The sequence below is a fragment of the Anolis carolinensis genome, chromosome 2 (assembly GCF_035594765.1).
Source record: "Anolis carolinensis isolate JA03-04 chromosome 2, rAnoCar3.1.pri, whole genome shotgun sequence".
Lineage (NCBI taxonomy): Eukaryota > Metazoa > Chordata > Lepidosauria > Squamata > Dactyloidae > Anolis > Anolis carolinensis.
In genome coordinates, this window is record NC_085842.1 from 42,745,910 (window position 1) to 42,764,629 (window position 18,720).

At 38.5% G+C, this 18,720-nt stretch overlaps 1 protein-coding gene across 3 annotated transcripts in view; it reads left to right on the forward strand.

The window, feature by feature from the left end:
* slc25a26 (solute carrier family 25 member 26) overlaps window positions 1-18,720 on the forward strand; it is a 191,456-nt gene that overhangs the window by 28,806 nt on the left and 143,930 nt on the right. Inside the window, exons 3-4 of one of the 3 annotated variants that reach the window (XM_003217807.4) lie at window positions 4,926-5,082; window positions 10,643-10,752. The exons of 1 other annotated variant lie outside the window; for it this stretch is intronic. In XM_003217807.4, the coding sequence (XP_003217855.1) occupies window positions 4,926-5,082; window positions 10,643-10,752 (267 nt within the window). The remainder of the gene's footprint in view (window positions 1-4,925; window positions 5,083-10,642; window positions 10,753-18,720) is intronic. One more of the 3 variants, XM_062969687.1, reaches the window with a different exon arrangement.

The window sequence follows — 18,720 nt, forward strand, 5'->3', positions numbered from 1 at the left end:
CCCCCCCCCCTCAACATTCCCGCCTGGCTTGTGTCCTGAACCAGGCTGGCTTCCGTTCCTTCAGCTGTCATGTGCTGCGCTCAGCTTTCCGCTGATTGCTCTTTTGTTTTGCAAATGCTTGCAAGGAATGTTTTTTGGGACAGGAAAGGTGTGCTTCTTGCAAAATCTTAAAAGAGCAATTAAAATTGCTCAAGGTTTTAACTTGAGAGCTTAAGACTTTCATATTCTAATAATGTGCATTTCCCTATTTTTTTTCTTGGTTGGCAACAGCTGTTTGTTCCTCCAACACTGACTAAATACAGTCCCTAACTACACACCTGAAGCCATTTCACAAGGGCAGAACGCAGTTAGCCCTCCACATTTGTGGATTTAACTTTTGTAGATTTCATTATTTGCAGATTTGATTTACCTCTGTCAGAAGATGGTCATAAAGTCATTCTGGAGGACCTAGACATTCCTGGAAAGAACACTTCTCTCAGCATTTGTAGATTTCTTCAGAGTGATTTTGTGGCTGTTAATGAGAAAGTCATGTTGAAAGGCCAAGAGATTTGTAGAAACCTCGTTAACCCCCCCCCCCAAAAAAAAACAACAACCTCAGGTTTGTTTTCATTTGCACCTTTCCCACTTTTTTGAGTGTCCTGCACCTCTAAGCCCCATGAAAGTGGAGGGCCTACTGTATACCTGAAGGAAGTTACACAAGACAGTTATAGCAGCTCTATGTCTCAGCTTTAAAAGCTACAGTGTAGTGCTGAAGTGAGCAAAGTCCCTTTCTCCTCTTAAAAAAAAATCATTACTCTTTTTTTTCTACAGATGAAACAAGAAACCAGGTATCTGCGCTCTCCTGCAGATGCTCCATTAGCCACTTCATGAATTTAAATTACATTTAAGACACAGAAGTTTGAAATCCAAAGAAGCAATTAGCAACTTTTGATTCATGCTTTTGCCAGATGGCTAGATTAAAATGAGATCAATTTTCTTTTTTCTTCTTTTAATCACTTGGTACAGATAAGAATTCTGATGGAGAAGGCACTAGAAGGATATGGGATGAGAGTGACAAAATCAATGCATGCAAAATAGCCAAGCAGATTAAAAGAGTAATTAACTTATTGACTAAAATGTTAACTGTAGCCACTGAGCACCTCTTGAATGAGTTGGAGAAGAATATCAGAGCCAAGTATAGGTTTCCTTGGCTTCTGTTATCAGAGTGTTCGGAAGTACTGAGAGATCTGAAATTAACTACAGTTTGCTTAATTTTTCAAAGTAAATTAACACTCAATGACTCTTTGGGTCCTTTACTGAAAAACTTGCTTGCTGGCTTCTTATGAGACAGTGGCATTTAAATGTTCTATATGAGAGCAAAACCCTGGAAATTAGTGAAGAAATCTTCAGGGCTTTCAAAGAATCTCATTCGACTATCTGCTTAAATAGTCTTTGGTTTAAAACTCCACTATCAGATTGTCTAAAATGCATTTAAGTTGTAGGCAAGAGGCCACTTAAATAGCTCTGATGTTGCTATGCATGAAACAGCAAATTCAACTTTATTGCTGGGTTGTATGTTTTCTGGGCTGTATGGCCATGTTTTAGAAGTATTCTAGAACATGGCCATACAGCCCGGAAAACATACAACAACCCTGTGATCCCGGCCATGAAAGCCTTCGACAACAAACTTTATTGCTCTTTAATTAATGATCTAAAATGCTTAACATTTCACCTGCATTTTATGGAGGTGAATTCTCCATACAACAGAAGATAAGACCTTCATTTGGAATGTTTCTGAAAAGGTATTGACTGCTTGCCTGCATTAAATGATAAATAACTCATGACAAATAAGATAATCTAACTACTTAACAAGAAACTCCAAAATTCACAAAACAGGGATATCTTTTTGGAGCTCAACTCAAAAACACAAAATACATCTTTTGAATCTCAGCTGGCTTCCTTTCCATCCTAAATATTTTGGTGTCACCTTAGATCGAACACTAACATATAGGAAAGACTGCATGAACACTAAGGACAAAGTAGCTGCATGCAATAACATCCTGCGGAAACTTACTGGCAGCGCATGGCGTGCAGACCCACAATTAATAAGATCATCAGCCCTGGCCTTGTCATACTCAACTGCTGAGTATGCCTGTCCTGTTTGGCACAAGACTGCCCATGCGAAGCAGGTGAACATAGCATTGAACAAAACATGCAGAATAGGATGTCACAGGATGTCTCAAACCTACACCTGTTGATAAACTCTACACGCTAGCTGCCATTACCTCCCCCTCCCCCCCCCATGTGCAACAGGAAGTTGTTACTAACTGTGAGAGAAATAAGGTTGAACACTGTGAAAGCCATCCACTGCATGGCTATCAGCCTCCCTCCAGGAAACTCAAATCAATCTAAAGCTTCATGAAAACCACCACTCCTCTTGACGTTCCCCCAGCAACAGCAAGGACATCCCTCTGGGCAGCTAAGCCAGGAAATCCCAGTTGGATGGCCCTCCAATGGGGGTCTGCCTCCAGGGGCAAACCAAGAATGGGCAACTTGGAAGTCCCTGAACAGACTCAGAAGTGGAGTGGACAGATCAAAAGACAACCTGGCAAAATGGCAGTGCCTAGAAAAATCTTCCACCTTGTGCGACTGTGGAGCAGAACAAACAACTCTGCATCTGTATACTTGTCCGCAGTGTCCTGCCTCATAGACAGAGGAAGAGTTGTTTGAGGCTACAGGCAACGTGATAGCTGTTGCCCGTTTTTGGTCAAAATATATTTAGCCAATTGTGCTCTTTCTATTTTTATCAGTTTTATAATAATGTATGCAATGCTTTTGATACGAAATAAATAAATAAATAAACCAGGCAAAAGGTGTTTGAAAATCCATATAGGATAAAAAAGTGACAGTGCTAGAATAACAGGCCAACATTTTGTATCAGATATTGTTTCTGATGCAGTTAAGTTGGTCTGGTGCATATAGGGACTTAAGAGTGCATCTACACTGTAGAATTAATGCAGTTTGACACAACTTTTAGTGTAGTAGTTTAATACTTTGGAATCATGGGAGCTTTAGTTTTACAAGGTCTTTATCTTTCTCCACCAAACTGCAGCTCCCAGGATTCCTTAACATTGAGTCATGGAAGTTAAAGTGGTGTCAAACTGCATTATTTTTACCGTGTAGATGCACCTGGGGGATAAACGGCAAGAAAATGGAAACTCCATGATCAGCAATGAAGTAGCTTCTCTTTGGATACAAATTGTCTCTGTAACTGCTAGTAGAATCAGAAAATCAAAGTAATATTTCTAAACTGTGCCCATTTACATACTTACTTTCATCAAGCCACTTCCTATGCCTGTTTATGAATCTCATTTCAACTTACACTTTTCATAAAAGTGTGTGATGATTTGTTTTATGTTCATGGTGCTTTTACTTCCACTGTCATGAAACTTCCTTTCTCTTCATCCTCCAGTATTTATTGGCTAAATACTCATTTCTGCCCTGACCGAGATGGAGATGTAGGCCTGGGCTATGTCAGATATGTTAACAATCCAATGCTTAGCATGATACCTTCAGTAGGGAAATGTTAGCTATCTGGTCATGTTTCTTTGCCACGGCAGCCTGCTTATATTAACCATGCTACTGCATACTTCTATTCTTCCAGAACAATTTTTGTGGTAATGGTGTATTATTTGACATCATATTTACATGATGTAATATATTTTGATGACTCCTAAGCTTTGAATTTTGGAACAAACTTACTGTTCACTTACTGAACTAGAATAAACCTTTTCAAAGGGAAAAAAAACCCTAATCTGGATACTATATCCCTAGTTCTATTACTCCTATGCTATATTCTCATATGCATAGCATTACATTTTTCCAGTCATTGCTCTTTCATAAGATTATGTTTTGTAAGCTGCCTGATTAACTAGAATTCTATTCTTTGCTGAAAATACTGTTTCAGGTTTCTATACGTGGTTATTGAGGCATTTTTGATTGAGTGTTCGATTGGGAATTTCATTTTTAAAGTCTTCCTCTTACATTAAAAGAGAAATAGTTTGGTTTTCATTCAATGAATAGTGCCTTTGCCAAGGGTAGTGGTTTCATGCCTAATAAAGGATCAGAGTTGTAAAAGTTCCTTTTTTTGTTTACAGCTGTTGGATGATACTTTCCAGTGACTATTGGTGGTTGTAACTTTGGCCCATCTACATTGCCATATATTTAATTTATTGATTTGAAACTGCATTCTGTGGTCAGTGTAGACTCATATAATGCAATTCAGTGCAGTTAAACTACATTATATGGCAGTGTAGATGGGACCTTTGTCTAGTCATGGCAGTTGATGGACTTGGAAAATTCATTGACTTTGATCTACCTGTCTTCAAGTTCATTAACTATTGCTAAGCCTTTCCCATTTTGGAGTTTGTTCCCAATACCCAATCTCCAACAAAGTGTGTCAATTTCTTAACTTGAGAAACTAATGATCTGACAAACCAATTGGGGAAAATATGTATATACTGTATATATATAAGCACATTGATTATAAACATCAAAAGCACATACAAAACCAGAAACCCATAGAGATAACGGCATAGGAGGCTTTTGGAATGTCAACCCTCAGCTCACCAAAGGTATCAGTAATTAGAAGAATCCCCTTTTCCCTTTCACCTTTTCTGGTAGTTCTGTCCTTTTCCTAAGCATTCATGTAAGCTAAAGCTTGAGGCATTTTGTCGGTATGGGGATGTGGAGGGATGTGTTGGATGTTGGTGCTCATTTTTTTGGTCCAATTTTTTTAAGGTATTTTATTCTGTTTGCAAGATATAGTAAATGACAATGTACTACGTTGCCTTGAGGACCTCAAGGTTACCTATTCTTATTGTTTAGTTCATTCAAATCATCTTTCCTGTTTTGATTGTCTTTTTGTCTATCTATTTTTTTTGAAGGCTGGTGGGTTGGCTGGAGTGTCAGTTGACTTGATATTGTTCCCTTTGGATACAGTCAAGACGAGACTACAGAGCCCTCAAGGGTTTAAGAAGGCTGGTGGTTTCCATGGCATCTATGCTGGTGTTCCCTCTGCTGCTGTAGGGTCTTTCCCAAATGGTAAATTGCTGTTTTATATGTTATGTATTTGCAGTCATTGCTGTCTAGGGATGTGAGAAACCAGCCACAATTATGTTGCTTTTCCCCAATCACATTTGTTTCTCTTCCAAACCTTGCTTTGAATTAGGTTGCAAGATATCGGGCTCTTTCACACTACACAATTGTAGCACTACGATTCTACTTTAATTGGTATGATTTCATCCTGTGGAATCCAGGAGCTTGTAGTCCTGTCAGGCTCTAGAGCTCTCTGGCTAAGAATTTTAAGTACTTCTCCAAAAAACAGTAATGTAGAGCGAAAAATCAGCCTAGAAAATATTCTGCTGCTATACATTCTGGTAGAGGATTGTCCATATAATTATGTGTGTTTTTATCTGTATTTGTCTGGGCTGTTTCTTGCCATCAGTCATGTTACTTTTATTAAATCCTAGCTTGGGTACTCAGCGTTTCCAGGTTATTTGAAAAAGTATTTTTTATTGTTCAAAATGCATAAGGTTGTGGATTAACTACAACTGACATCATGCCAGATTAAAAGGTAAAGGTTTCCCCAGACGTTAAGTCCAGTCATGTCTGACTCTGGGGGTTGGTGCTCATCTCCATTTCTAAGCCAAAGAGCCGGCGTTGTCCGTAGACACCTCCAAGGTCATGTGGCCGGCATGACTGCATGGAATGCCGTTACCTTCCCACCGGAGCGGTACCTATTAATCTACTCACATTGGCATGTTTTCAAACTGCTAGGTTGACAGAAGCTGGAGCAATAGCGGGTGCTCACTCCGCTCCCGGGATTTGAACCTGGGACCTCTCAGTCTGCAAGTTCAGCAGCTCAGTGCTTTAACACACTTTGCCACCGGGGCTCCTTGCCAGGTTACTATCACATAAATACATTAAAGCATATAAACATAAAATCATAAAACCTATAATACATTAAAACATATTCAAGCAATAGCTAATAGTCAAGTGCAATGAACATATTCCACTGGGGGCAAAGCAGATGTTGTCTGAGTACAATATCTTATAAACCTCTACTGAATAGTCCAGAAGAAGAGCAGTAATTGGGACTAGGTGGAGGGAAGAGACAGTCATCACTTTATGCCAAATTAATCAAACGCACATTGAAATATCCAGGTTTTCAGATGTTTACAGAATGTGGCCAGGGTGGTGGCTAGTCTACAAACAGTCCCCTCAAATCCCTCCAGTAGTTTGAGTTAGGGGTTCTGTGTGCCAAGTTTGGTCCAGGTCCATCATCAGTGGAGGTCACAGTTTTCCTGGTTGTTGGTGAACAACAACTCTCAGAAAGGAAGGTCAGTCCTCCCCAAACTCCTCCAGTAATAAAATTTCAGCATATCTAGTATCTGTGCCAAGTTTGGTCCAGATCCATCGGTGTTTGGGCTCACAGTGCTCTCTGGATGTAGGTAAACTTCAGCTCCTCCAAATCAAGGTGAATTTCCCCCAAGACCTCCAGTGTTTTTTGCTGGTCATGGGGGCTCTGTGTGCCAACTTGGGTCCAATTCCATCTTTCGTGGAGTTGAGAGTGCTTATTAATTGCAGATGAACTATAAATCCCAGTATCCACAACTCCAAAATGTCCAAGCTAATTCCCCTCAAAACCCACCAGTAATCAAATTTGGGAATATTGGGTATGCATGCCAAGTTTGGTCCAGATTCATCATTGTTTGGGTTCATAGTGTAGGTGAACTATAACTCCTATAAATCCCTCCAAACACCTCCAATATTTTTTTGCTGGTCTTGGGGTTCTGTGTTCTAAGTTAGTTCCAGGTCCATCGTTGGTGCTCTTAGATTGTAAGTGAACTATACATCCTAGTATCTACAACTCTTATAAATCATGGTGAATTCTCCCCAAACTTCTCTAGTATGTTCAGTTGCTGATCAATTCCTTTGTTTGCTGTGTGCCATATAAAAGAATAGGAAAGGGTTATGGGAGAGGCAGTGGAGGGGTTCATGCAAATTCCACACCAATGGAGAGAATAGGAAACACTGGGATGTTTGTGGTGAAGGAAAAACAGAAAATCTAGGAAGACATTATCCCCATAGTAAAGCCTTCACTTGGGTGGCGCTTGCTATAACCTGCAATGTCATTGGAGGGAGGGCCATTCGTGTTTCCTGCATATTGGGAGCTATAGCTATTTGTGGAAGTGGGAGCTTGTCTGTGGACACCAAGCCACACACATACATACATATTTACACTTTTATTTACATATTTACAGATAAGATAGGAAGTTCTAGTTATTCTTCTGGAATAGAGTGTTCAGAGGCCAATTGGTCAACAAATGAACAGACTGTTAAACTTGTTCCTACTACACAAAGTCTCTTCTCAATCAGTAACAAGTAAAAACAATAAAAAGTCGATACATAGTGCAAAGTGTGAGTAAAGCTGTAGTGCAAATATAATGTTAAGTATGTGGATTACATAACTAAAGAGAGCTGGTAATTTTGTATCACAGTACAGTACAGGCAGTCCCCAAGTTACAAACAAGATATGTTATGTCAAAATATGGTTTGGACAAAATGGTTATTGCACCCTTAATTTAGATTTAAAATACAGAAAGGAAGTGTTAATGTGTCAAAAATGCCCTTCCTATTTCTACATTCTTCCTTTCTGACTTCTTTTAGCGGATGTCCATGAAAGTTTACAGCAGCATCCTCGGGCACCTTCAGCTCATCTAAGCCCTTCCAAAGATGATATGAAATTTCTTTGTTCTTTATCTTCTGTGCTCTTATCTCCTTCAGGAGAAGATAAGCATCTTTTGATTAGTGACAGAGGACAACAGATACAGCCCTGTAACAAATTTAAAAAACTCTTCCTCTTGGCAAAGTTCACGCTTTCTTTTGTACCATTTGCATTTTGAAATTTGGAACTGTGTCCTCTTTATAAGGTTGCAAAAGTGTTAGAAATCGTCAGCACTCTTACAATAAGAACAATATTTAATATAATAGAAGGTAAATGTTCTAGTTTTAGAATTCTTTTCTGCACAACATATTATTGTCATCACAGTATTGAATTTTGAGTTTCCTTTTATATTGGTGCTTCAGTACACTGGAATTTTACTGAGCTTTTAAAATGAGGAAGATGGAAGAATGTTTAAAATAAAAATTCTCAAGAGTTGATGAACATGTGACAATCTTGTTTGTGCCCTGGATTGTTCATGTAGTGTCCAGTCTGCAAACAATATTTTTGTTTTTCTAAAGGAATTTGAAGTGGGAAATTGTCTGGATAATTTCCTAGTGTCTTAAATTGAAAGTGATCTCTTATAGGCCGTGCCCAAATTATGAACAAGGTAGGTTCTGTAGGTTTGTTTTTAAGTTGAGTTTTTTTTGTGCAAGTTGGAACAGGTACATATTTTTAAGTGTAAGCCCAGCCATATCAATCTATCTATCTACCTATCTATCTATCTACATTAGAGTCTCACTTATCCAACCTTTGCTTATCCAATGTTCCGTATTATCCAACGCAGTCTGCTTTTTAGTAGTCAGTGTTTTTGTAGTTAATGTTTTCAATACATTGCGATGTTTTGGTGCTAAATTCGTAAATACAGTATTTACTACATAATGTTATTGTGTATTAAACTGCTTTTTCTGTCGATTCGTTGTAAAATATAATGTTTTGGTGCTTAATTTGAAAAATCATAATGTAATTTGATGTTGGAGCCTCCGGTGGCTCAGTGTGTTAAAGCGCTGAGCTGCTGAATTTGCAGACCGAAAGGTCCCAGGTTCAAATCCGGGGAACAGAGTGAGCGCCCGCTGTTAGCTCCAGCTTCTGCCAACCTAGCAGTTCGAAAACATGCCAATGTGAGTAGATCAATAGGTACTGCTCCGGTGGGAAGGTAACGGCATTCCATGCAGTCATGCCGGCCACATGACCCTGGAGGTGTCTACGGACAACGCCGGCTCTTTGGCTTAAGAAATGGAGATGAGCACCAACCCCCAGAGTCGGACATGCCTAGACTTAACGTCAGGGGAAACCTTTACCTTTTTAATTTGATGTTTAATAGACTTTTCCTTAATTCCTCCTTATTATCCAACATTTTCACTTATCCAACATTCTGCCGGCCCGCTTATGTTGGATAAGTGAGACTCTACTGCAGGGGTCCCCAAACTTTTTAAACAGGGGGCCAGTTCATGGTCCCTCAAACTATTGGAGGGCTGGGCTTGATTTTTAAAAAAACTATGAATAAATTCCTATGCACACTTCACATATCTTATTTTGAAGTAAAAAAACAAACAAAATGGGAACAAATATAGCCTCAATGCTAATAATAATAATCATTGTCATTGCGGGGGCTGGATAAATGGTTTCAATGGGCCGCATGTGGCCCCCGGGCTGTAGTTTGGGGACCCCTGCTCTACTCTATCTATCTATCTATCTATCTATCTATCTATCTATCTATCTATCTATCTATCTATGTATCATCTTTATATAGCATAGGGAAGAGTTAACACCCCTGTGGTGTTTGTTTTGCTGTCTGTGCCTTTATTCAGAAGATTTCACCCCACTTTCTGCCACTGTGATAATTGGATTTTGAAAAATGTGGCTTGTTATGGAAACAATGATTGATGATAACACTTCAGTGGAGACCCCTTTCCCCATGATAACTCTTTCAGGAGTTACTTTTCTTCCGAGGGGTAAAAACTTCCTTGAGTTTCAAAGACCTTGGTCAGCTACAAGAAATACAGAAACAAGACCTGCTTTTGGTGCATGTATTAATCTCTTTGTCCCATGGTGTGCTTTACCTGTCATTAGTTAATCCTCATCCCAAATCATTAAATTGCATTTTTAATTCAGAAAAGTTTTCAATGTTTCAAAAATCTGAGTACCTGTTACAGGTCACAGCCTTTGTTTGGTTAGTGAATAAATTTGAGCTGCACAGGCATGTCTATATTTTCCTTTCTCAGTGGCAAAGACCATTCTTACCTCAAAATAGAAGTTAAGTATTATGTACGCCTTCTACCTTTGGAAAACGCACCACAGGTATTGTTTTTGGTGGAGGGAGGTGAATAGTCAATTGCAAGTTGCTGTTCCAACTAAAAGAAGAAGGAAAGCTAATGTGTAAAAAGAATAAGTTTTGAGAAGTAAGCACCGTTTATTTAAATATCCTTGTACTTTTCAGTACTGTGATTTGAGAAAGCCCTAAAAACTCAGATTTTTATGACATTAACTATAATATTAACAAGGCTAGCTTTTTACTATTTCTGTGTATGGCATCATTCAGCAATCTTTTAAGGAAAGGCATCCTGTAGTTTGGCATTTTCTCTCTCTGTTATTTTATCTATAGATAGAAGTAGTCTTTTTCTGTGTCGATTTGGCTGGGGTTAGGTTCCCTTACAAACATTGTGAGTCAGAACGTTTTTCTGCCTTATGAGATCACTGTCTCCCATCTGCATGTTATATTGTAGTTCATAATTTGAACAAGTTTAGAGAAAGGACATCTTGGGCAAGAGGATCTTTACCTCATAGCACTTGAAATCCACTATGCCCTGGAATAATGACTGCATGTGCACCGAGAGCTTTTGGATATCTCAGCAGATTATCTTTTTTGTCTTTCAGCTGCTGCCTTTTTTGTCACTTATGAATATACAAAAGCTTTGCTCCATACCGGTGGATCTCCATACTTAGGTCCGTTAACGCACATGCTGGCTGCCTCCTTTGGGGAAGTTGTAAGTAAACAAGAATAATAACATTTATAATAATAATAATAATAATAATAATAATAATAATAATAATAATAAACAAATAATAAAAATAGACATTTAACTTGTCTTTAGTAAGGGCGGGAGTATTTTCAGCAGTCTTTCAATCGAAAACCCGCTTTCCAAAAAATCTTCCTCCTTTTCCTAATGTATCATTTGTATATAATGGATCCAGTGGCTGGCCATAGAGTGGGCAAAAAATAACGCCTTTCTCTCCCCACCCCATACAACTGCCTTTGATTTTCCCCTATTAGAAACTGTGCAGAAAAGGCTGAAAGTTCAAATTATAGTTTTATTGATTAATCATTAGTTTTTAATTAAAACATAACCACAGGGAAAAATTCCTAGTTTGAAAAGAAGTGTCAGCTTTCAGCATGCTTTCCCTTCCCATCACAGAACCAGAAGATAAAATCGGTTACATGAAGCATGCACACATATTGACTGTCATATTGACTGTTCGATCATGGTAAATATCTTGTATTTTGTGTCCATTCCTGTTTGCAGAGTCGCGTTAGGATTCCTAAGAAAGTTCTCCTTAAGCTTTTGGACAGATATCAAACTGAATTACCTTTGTCCAGATTGTATTGAAGATTCTTGTGTGTGCTTTTGCTTCATGTAACTGATTTTATCTTCTGGTTCTGTGAAGGGAAGGGACTGGGAGGCCATGCTAGTGACAACAGGTCACTGATGCCAGTCAGTGACCCAGGAGAAGGGAATGTAGTGTGAAGCCAATGTAAAAGAAGTGTAATATTTTGCTAGAGTGGAGGTTAAGGAAAGCTGGTTTATAAATATTTTTAGGTTTGTTCCTCTGTTTGAAAATGAAAAGAATATGTTTTGCATAATACTGCAATGTCATATAATGTTGTATTATAATAGCATCTTTTTTTGGGGGGGGGGGAAGGGTTGCCTATTCTGATTGTACTTCAGTAGTTCATTAAACCATAGGCTCATATTTGGTTACTTGGGTTCATGCTAAAGAGATACCTTGTGGAATGATTGCAAATGTTGCAGATATTCAAGACAAGGCACATGAAAATCCTGGAGCTACACACATTTTAATACAGTAGCGTTATTTGTATAATACTTACTTTTGACCTGTGGAAAAGTGCTATTGTCAGATTTTAGTTCTGATTCTCATCTGCTAGTTTACTCATAGAAATATTCTCTGCCTAGTATAGTAGGGCAGATACTTCTTTTATTTCTGGCATTTATAGGAGAATGCCATTATTAAAATGGCACCTTCCAGGCACTAGATGGGTATTTCAACATATAAAGCTGCTTTGAAATTGGGTCCAACATTTTGAACACCCCTGCATATAGATCTTTGGGGGCAGGGAGAAAGCTAAAGTATGGAAACTCCAAAACAGCTCAGTCAAGGATGAGCTTGATAGTTAAGGAATATAAACTAATTATTGGCTGAAATGGGGAAATGTAATGGAGTAGCTGGATACTCGTTCCAGCACCACTCTATAGTAGAATATTTTATTGCCGGTCCTTGTTTGTGTCGAGTAACCTGGAAGGTCCCTTGACTTTATCTCCCATGTTTGTAAATGTACAGGCAGCCCTAAGTTATGAACAAGATAGGTTCTGTAGGTTTGTTCTTAAGTTGAATTTGTATGTAGATCAGAATAAGTATATTTTTAAGTGTAACTCCAGCCAAAGCTTTGTATTGCATAGGGAAGGCTTAACACACTTGTGGTGTTTGTTTTGCTGTCTGTGCCCCTGTTCAGAAAATTTCACCTCACTTTCTGTCCCTGTGAGACTTCGATTTTGAAAAATTTGGCTTGTTGTCGAAACAAGGATTGGTAATAGAGCTTCAGTGGAGACACCTTTTCTACATGACAACTCCTCCAAGAGTGAATTTCCCTTCTGACGGATAGATTTCTCTCACTTTCTGATATCTTCTTGAGTCACTTGTAAATTGGATGTTTGCAACTCTGAGACTGCCTGTACTCTGAAGAGGGGGATATACCTCCAGTGAATTACACATGGCGATTTTACTGCTATGTGATAAGACTATTGAAGCACTTAGCTGCTACTCTTCCTGTCCCCAGTATCCTGGACTTTAGTAGGACATGAGTGCTGTGTTCTGAATGAATCCTGTCCTTTTCTGAATATTTCAGAATCTAATTGAGATAGTTCATGATACACAGGTGGTGGATATTCTGCCAAGCTCCATGCAGTTGAACACATTGTTAAAAAGGTTGTAGGGATTTGCTGCCATTTGCTGCCATTAGGACCTGTTCAGAGAGTACACAGAAGGAGGATAGTTATGTTGGAAGAAAACTCAAATTAAGGCTACAGCTGGAAATTGCCTGTAAATAAAGATGAATGGAAGTAGAGAACTGCAAACTCTGCCAGCAGATTCATCACACAATTAAAGGCTGAAACCAGCAAATTGGGAACTGTCAGATACCTAACCAGCTGCCCATACATTCTTACATGCATACATTCTCATACATTATTGTGACCCCCTTCCTGATTTTTTTCCCTGTTAATATTTCAGTTTCTAGGATAAACTGTCTGTCTGTGGACTTCTGTTCTGTCCCAGCATTAAAATGTTTCACAACAAGATTCCCTTTTTGCTTTTTGTTAAACAACAGTATAACTTTGTTAGGCAAGCATTTCTAATGAGCAAGAGAATTGAAGGATGCGTAGATCAGAATTAAGCAAACATTCATGGTGATTACAGCAAGGTATCTTCTTCTAATCCCAGCGTGAAGAGTAAGCACTTTATGTGATACATATAAAGAGATATCCTGAAAGTTAGTTGTCATGTGCCTTTGTGATTCTCCTTCATGGTGATCCTATAATTGGACTTTCCTGGCAAGATTTATTCAGAGTCGAATTGACAGAGGAGATTTGTCAAGGTCATCCAGTCGGTTTCCAAGGCTCAACCAGAATTCAAACTCTGATCTCCAAGGGTGTATCTACACTGTAGAATTGATGTAGCATAGTAGCTACTAAAAAAATGAATCATCTCCCAGAATAGCACAGGTTTTTTCCAAGCGGGAATATCTTGAATCCCCAAATTCTTAATGATTGTTAAAAAAAAGATTTTTTCAGCATTTCCTTTAAACAGAGAGAGAAAGAGAGAATATATTGAATGTTGTATATGTATATTTATATTGCTGTAACAAAGTTTATCTTTCAGATTATTTTTTCTGATCACATCCCAACCTGCATCCTCTGATTAGGTGATGAGCAGATGTGATTAAAAAAGGGTGATTGATGGTATCAGTCTGTGATTGAAAGTTCTTGTGCAACAAGTTATAATGATGAAAGGGGTGGGGAGATGTCTTCGAAGTATCCTGGATTAGAAAGGTTCTTGGAATCGTGACCAGACAGGCTACAGTGCTAAGGTACAAGTGTGCTCCTCCATAATGTTTTGGACTACAGCTCTAACTAACATAGAGTGTGGGTCTAGCATCATCTGAAGAACCATACGTTGTTCCCTTGTGAGTTGTTCATGACAGATTTGAATTACTGCTTCTTGTTCTTCCCTACCACCTGGCAAATAGGCAGCTAGTATACTTTCGGCCACCCAATGCCAATACAGAGAATTTGCAAAGTGTAACAAGATATAGAAATGAGAACCAGAGCTGGATAGTTTCACTCGGTATACATGTCTTCTTGTTTAGTGTTAACTGGAACGTTTACTTAGTAGACAAATAAAAGGTTTGTCTTCCTGGGATTCATTTGCTGGAGATCTTTGATAGCAGTACAAAAGATTTTGCTGTTACTTTGAATAGGAACTGGAGATGCAAGCAATATAAGAAGGCAAGGCAAGTCCATTCTGGCCCATTAAGCCCATTGCCATTGATTGGCCTTAGGTCTCCAGTGTTTCAGATAGATGATACATTAGCTCTGCCTGGAGATGCCAGGGATTGAACCAGGATCCTTTTGTATTCAAAGCCAAATTTATTTTCATTGAGCCAAGATCCTCCCCTGGCTATTGCCTGTGGTTTTCCTTAAAATGGACGAAAGAATATTTAGTTGAAAGATTGGCAGATGCTGGAGATATGGATGTTACTGTTTTACTATTGATACTACTTTTATCTGATTGAAGTGGTATTATAATTTTTTCTTCCCAGTGTAGAAGAGGGTATGCATTGTATTGCTTTGTCTTGTCAATCATTTTTGAGACTCCTGTTGATATTGATAATCTTCAGGGGCCATTTCTGATTTTCTTATCCTCTCTCCCCCAAAATCTAAACATTTTGGCTTAGTGCTAGTTGGCACTTTAGCATTCACTCCTCATGCAGGTACTTATTTTGCTCAGGATGCTGCAAGGTTTAATTTAAAGTATGGTAATCCATTTTATTCTCTTTTCATTAAAAAGTACTTAGGAAGCTTTTTTTATTAATAATATTATTACAAAGTGTAAGCTATTATGCAAATGGTGCTTTGAGGAAGGCATTGGCAATCTGCAATGTACTCCCCTAGCTGCCATGTGGAATAGTAATTTGCTTGGCGCGTACCCAGACTGCTGTTGTGGTTGCATCCAGAAACAATGTCATCCAGTATTTCCATTCTTAGCCAGCAGTAGAAATGAAAAGTACTCCATAAAGATATTGTTTAAATACCAATGGGAAAATTCTGGAAAAAAATCTTATGTATTGGCCATGTGTTTTCAGGTTTTTGTTTTGCCATGGTCTTGCTTCAGAGAGCACTTCCTCATGCCCTCTATATTCTGTTAGTATAATTCATCCCAGTATTCAGCATCATCTTGAGTTTCCTGCCTTTTATTTAGAAGAGCTGTTCTTAACCTGTGATCTGCAAACCCAGGGATGGCAATGTCCACACAGGACATCCGTGAAGGCTTGAAGAGATATTCCAAGCTTTCATTTAAAACTCTTGGCTGTTCATACCTTGACAAGTGAATGAGGCCACCCTCCCTGCTCATTTCCAAATAAAGACTCAACAAAATACTGGGATTTACACCAAGGGAAGAGGTGCAAATGTTATTACTTACTTCAAGTCAACTTGGACATGGATTGAGTGATCTGGAATGAGTGGTAGAGACATTGTTGTAGAAATGTAATCTTTGCTAGCTCTGAAGAATGAAGAATAACAATGTATGTGCATATACACTCTTGTTAAAGTCACAAGTAATGTATCACAGATCTGTTTACTACAACTCGGCCTGAGAGTAAGCAATCTCAAACTATATATTTTATAAAGAAATTACTTCCAGAGTAACAAAAGTAAAGGTACAAATTTCATATCATGATCCCACAAAGGGTATAATGTTCAAAGAGTAAAAAACAGACATAAAGAGACATAAAGATTACTTACTCTCAGGCAGAGTTGTAGTAAACAGATCCGTGTTACATTACTTGTGACTTTAAAAAAAGAGTGTATATGCACATACATTGTTATTCTTTGTTGTTATAGATATCTGTGCATTACCCACTAGCTCTGAAGAATACCATCTTTCCTTTGAAGGAGACTTGCTAAGGAAAATGCAGACAAGGAGGCAGAATTGTTTCAAAAATACTCATGCCTCCGCAGGAGAGGACTCTGGTCACTTGGAGTTATAATTTCCACTGGGGTTTCTAGCTTCAGATCACAGTTCTGCCAACATGAACAAATATTTCTTCCGAACATGTGACTCTAATATAAAGAATATTGGACTGAACTCTTAATTAAAAGCGAATTTAATAAAAAGTAAGCTCCCATCTCCCACCCAGTTTTAGAAGGAAAGGGAGCATCTTCCGTCAAAGCAGACTATGTTTGTGGGGACTGTAGGCCACACATTGCTAAGATGGAATCCTGTTTTAAGTTGGCTGGGGATCCGGTTGGATGTGTTTGCTTTTCCGTCATAAAACCTCTTCCTCCAAAAAATATCAAGAACAGCAACTAATTTTCTGAAATAATGTATGGTTTTTGAAATAAATCTTTAACAATTCTTATTTCTCCCCCATTGTTTTTAAAGAAAAAATCAAAAGAAGGTTATTAAAAATTAAGGGTAGTGACAGACAGTTTAGATTTTAAAGCACAAAAGTCAAAGCCACAAATGTGGAGGGACGACTGTGGATGTTAAACAGCATGGGGCAGAAAACAGAACCCCGAGGGACACCACAGGCCAATGGGCAGGGCATCCACAAAGAATCAACAGTACCATCTTTAGAGTATGTCTCTCCAAGAGAGACCAGAATCAATGTCTTTGGGTCCCATCCTAAAGAGTAGACCAAGGAGGATAGCATGGTTGATGGTATCTAAAGCTGCTGAAATGTCTAGCAGAATCACCAGATGCACTGTAGTCATCCAATAAGGCAACCAAAGCTGTCTCTGTTGTATGACCAGGCCTGAAGCCAGGTTGAAATGGCTTGATTATCTGCACTTGCAATTCATAATGGCATCTGAGTATAGTGCTAAAGCTGAAAGAACCCCTAAGATTCTCAATTTACAAGAACAGCTAGAGCTAATCATATTTAGTGAAAAAGGCATGTTCACGGCTTATATAAGTTCCAGGCTAGGAGTACCTCGCTCAACTGTTAGTACAGTTATTACAAATAAAGCCAAAATGAGGCAGCCTAATTGCTGACATGGAAAAACTTTTAAATGTGTGGATTTAGACTAAATCAGGAACTATATTCCTCCAAGCACAGGTATTATCCAGGCCAAAGTCCTAAGTCTATTTAATAAAATGAAGGCTGAAAGAGGAGAGACGCCTGCAGCTGACAAAGGCTGGTTTAATGGATTTAAGCAAGATCCAATTTGCATAATATAAAAGTGCAGGGAGAAGCAACAGATGCAGCTACAGAGATGTACCCTGTAGTAATTGGGGAAAAAGTTAAAAAGTGCTTATACAATGTGAGTGAAAATGGCCTTATATTGGACACAAATGCTAACTAGAACTTTTCCCCCCTCAAAAAAGAGAAATACGTGCTCTCTTCAAACCTAAGGGCTAATACAGTTGGTACAGTAACTGCAAACTATAGCCTATGATTATATGCCATTCAGAGAATCCTAGGGCCATAAAAATATTTAAAGTCTAGCCTTCCTGTTTATCTCAAGAGTAATGCAAAAGTCAGAATGACTGCTGGTTTATTTGCAACTTGCTTCTCAGATTACCGTAAGCCTACAATTGAGCCTTATTGCAGGAAGCAGATAATTCCATTTTAGATTCTCCTGCTTGTTGATAATGTTCCAAGCCACTCTAGAGCTCTGACTGAGTCCTTTATAGAAATTAAAGTTGCCTTCATTGCTGAAAATACAATTTCATTGCTGCAGCCAGTGGATCAAGGTGTGATTTCAGCATTCTAACCTAAGGAGGAGTTTTGCTAAGGATATATAACGGGATTAGATGAACATCTTTCTGAAGGATCAAAGCTCCTTGGACAGCATTAAAACAATTAGAGATGCATGAGAAGAAATCAAAGAAATGCCTTTGAAAATGTATTTCGAAGAAACTGATTTTCTCACTTCTAGACCATTTTGAATGTTTTAAGGATCCAGTGGAAGAAATTGCTTCAAATGTTGTCAGCAGGGTAAAAGAATTAGAACTGGAAGTTCAGCCTGAAGATGTTGCGGAATTGCATGACCCAAGGAGACCTAACTGATTTGTTACTTGAAGAATAGAGACAGCTGTTCAGAGAAGTTCTTCCTGATGGTATGGCTTTGCCAAGGTACTGACTACTAAACAATTAGAAGACAGAGTTGCCAAAATAGAGGAATGAACTGCATTTTGGTCCCAATTTGAAAGTAGTTTGAAAATAAATATATGTCTAGAAAATCAGATAGCCCATTACAGATAACTTCTGAGAGAAAAGCAAAGACGTCAATGTATCGAACTTCCTGACAGCACTTCTACAGTCATTTCCAGTCACTTCTACGCTTTCAGATGGAGTGATGTCAGTGTAGATAGCAACCCCAACCCCTGTAAAATATCACCCAAATTATTCTTCTGAAGAAAGAATGAGATTGCTT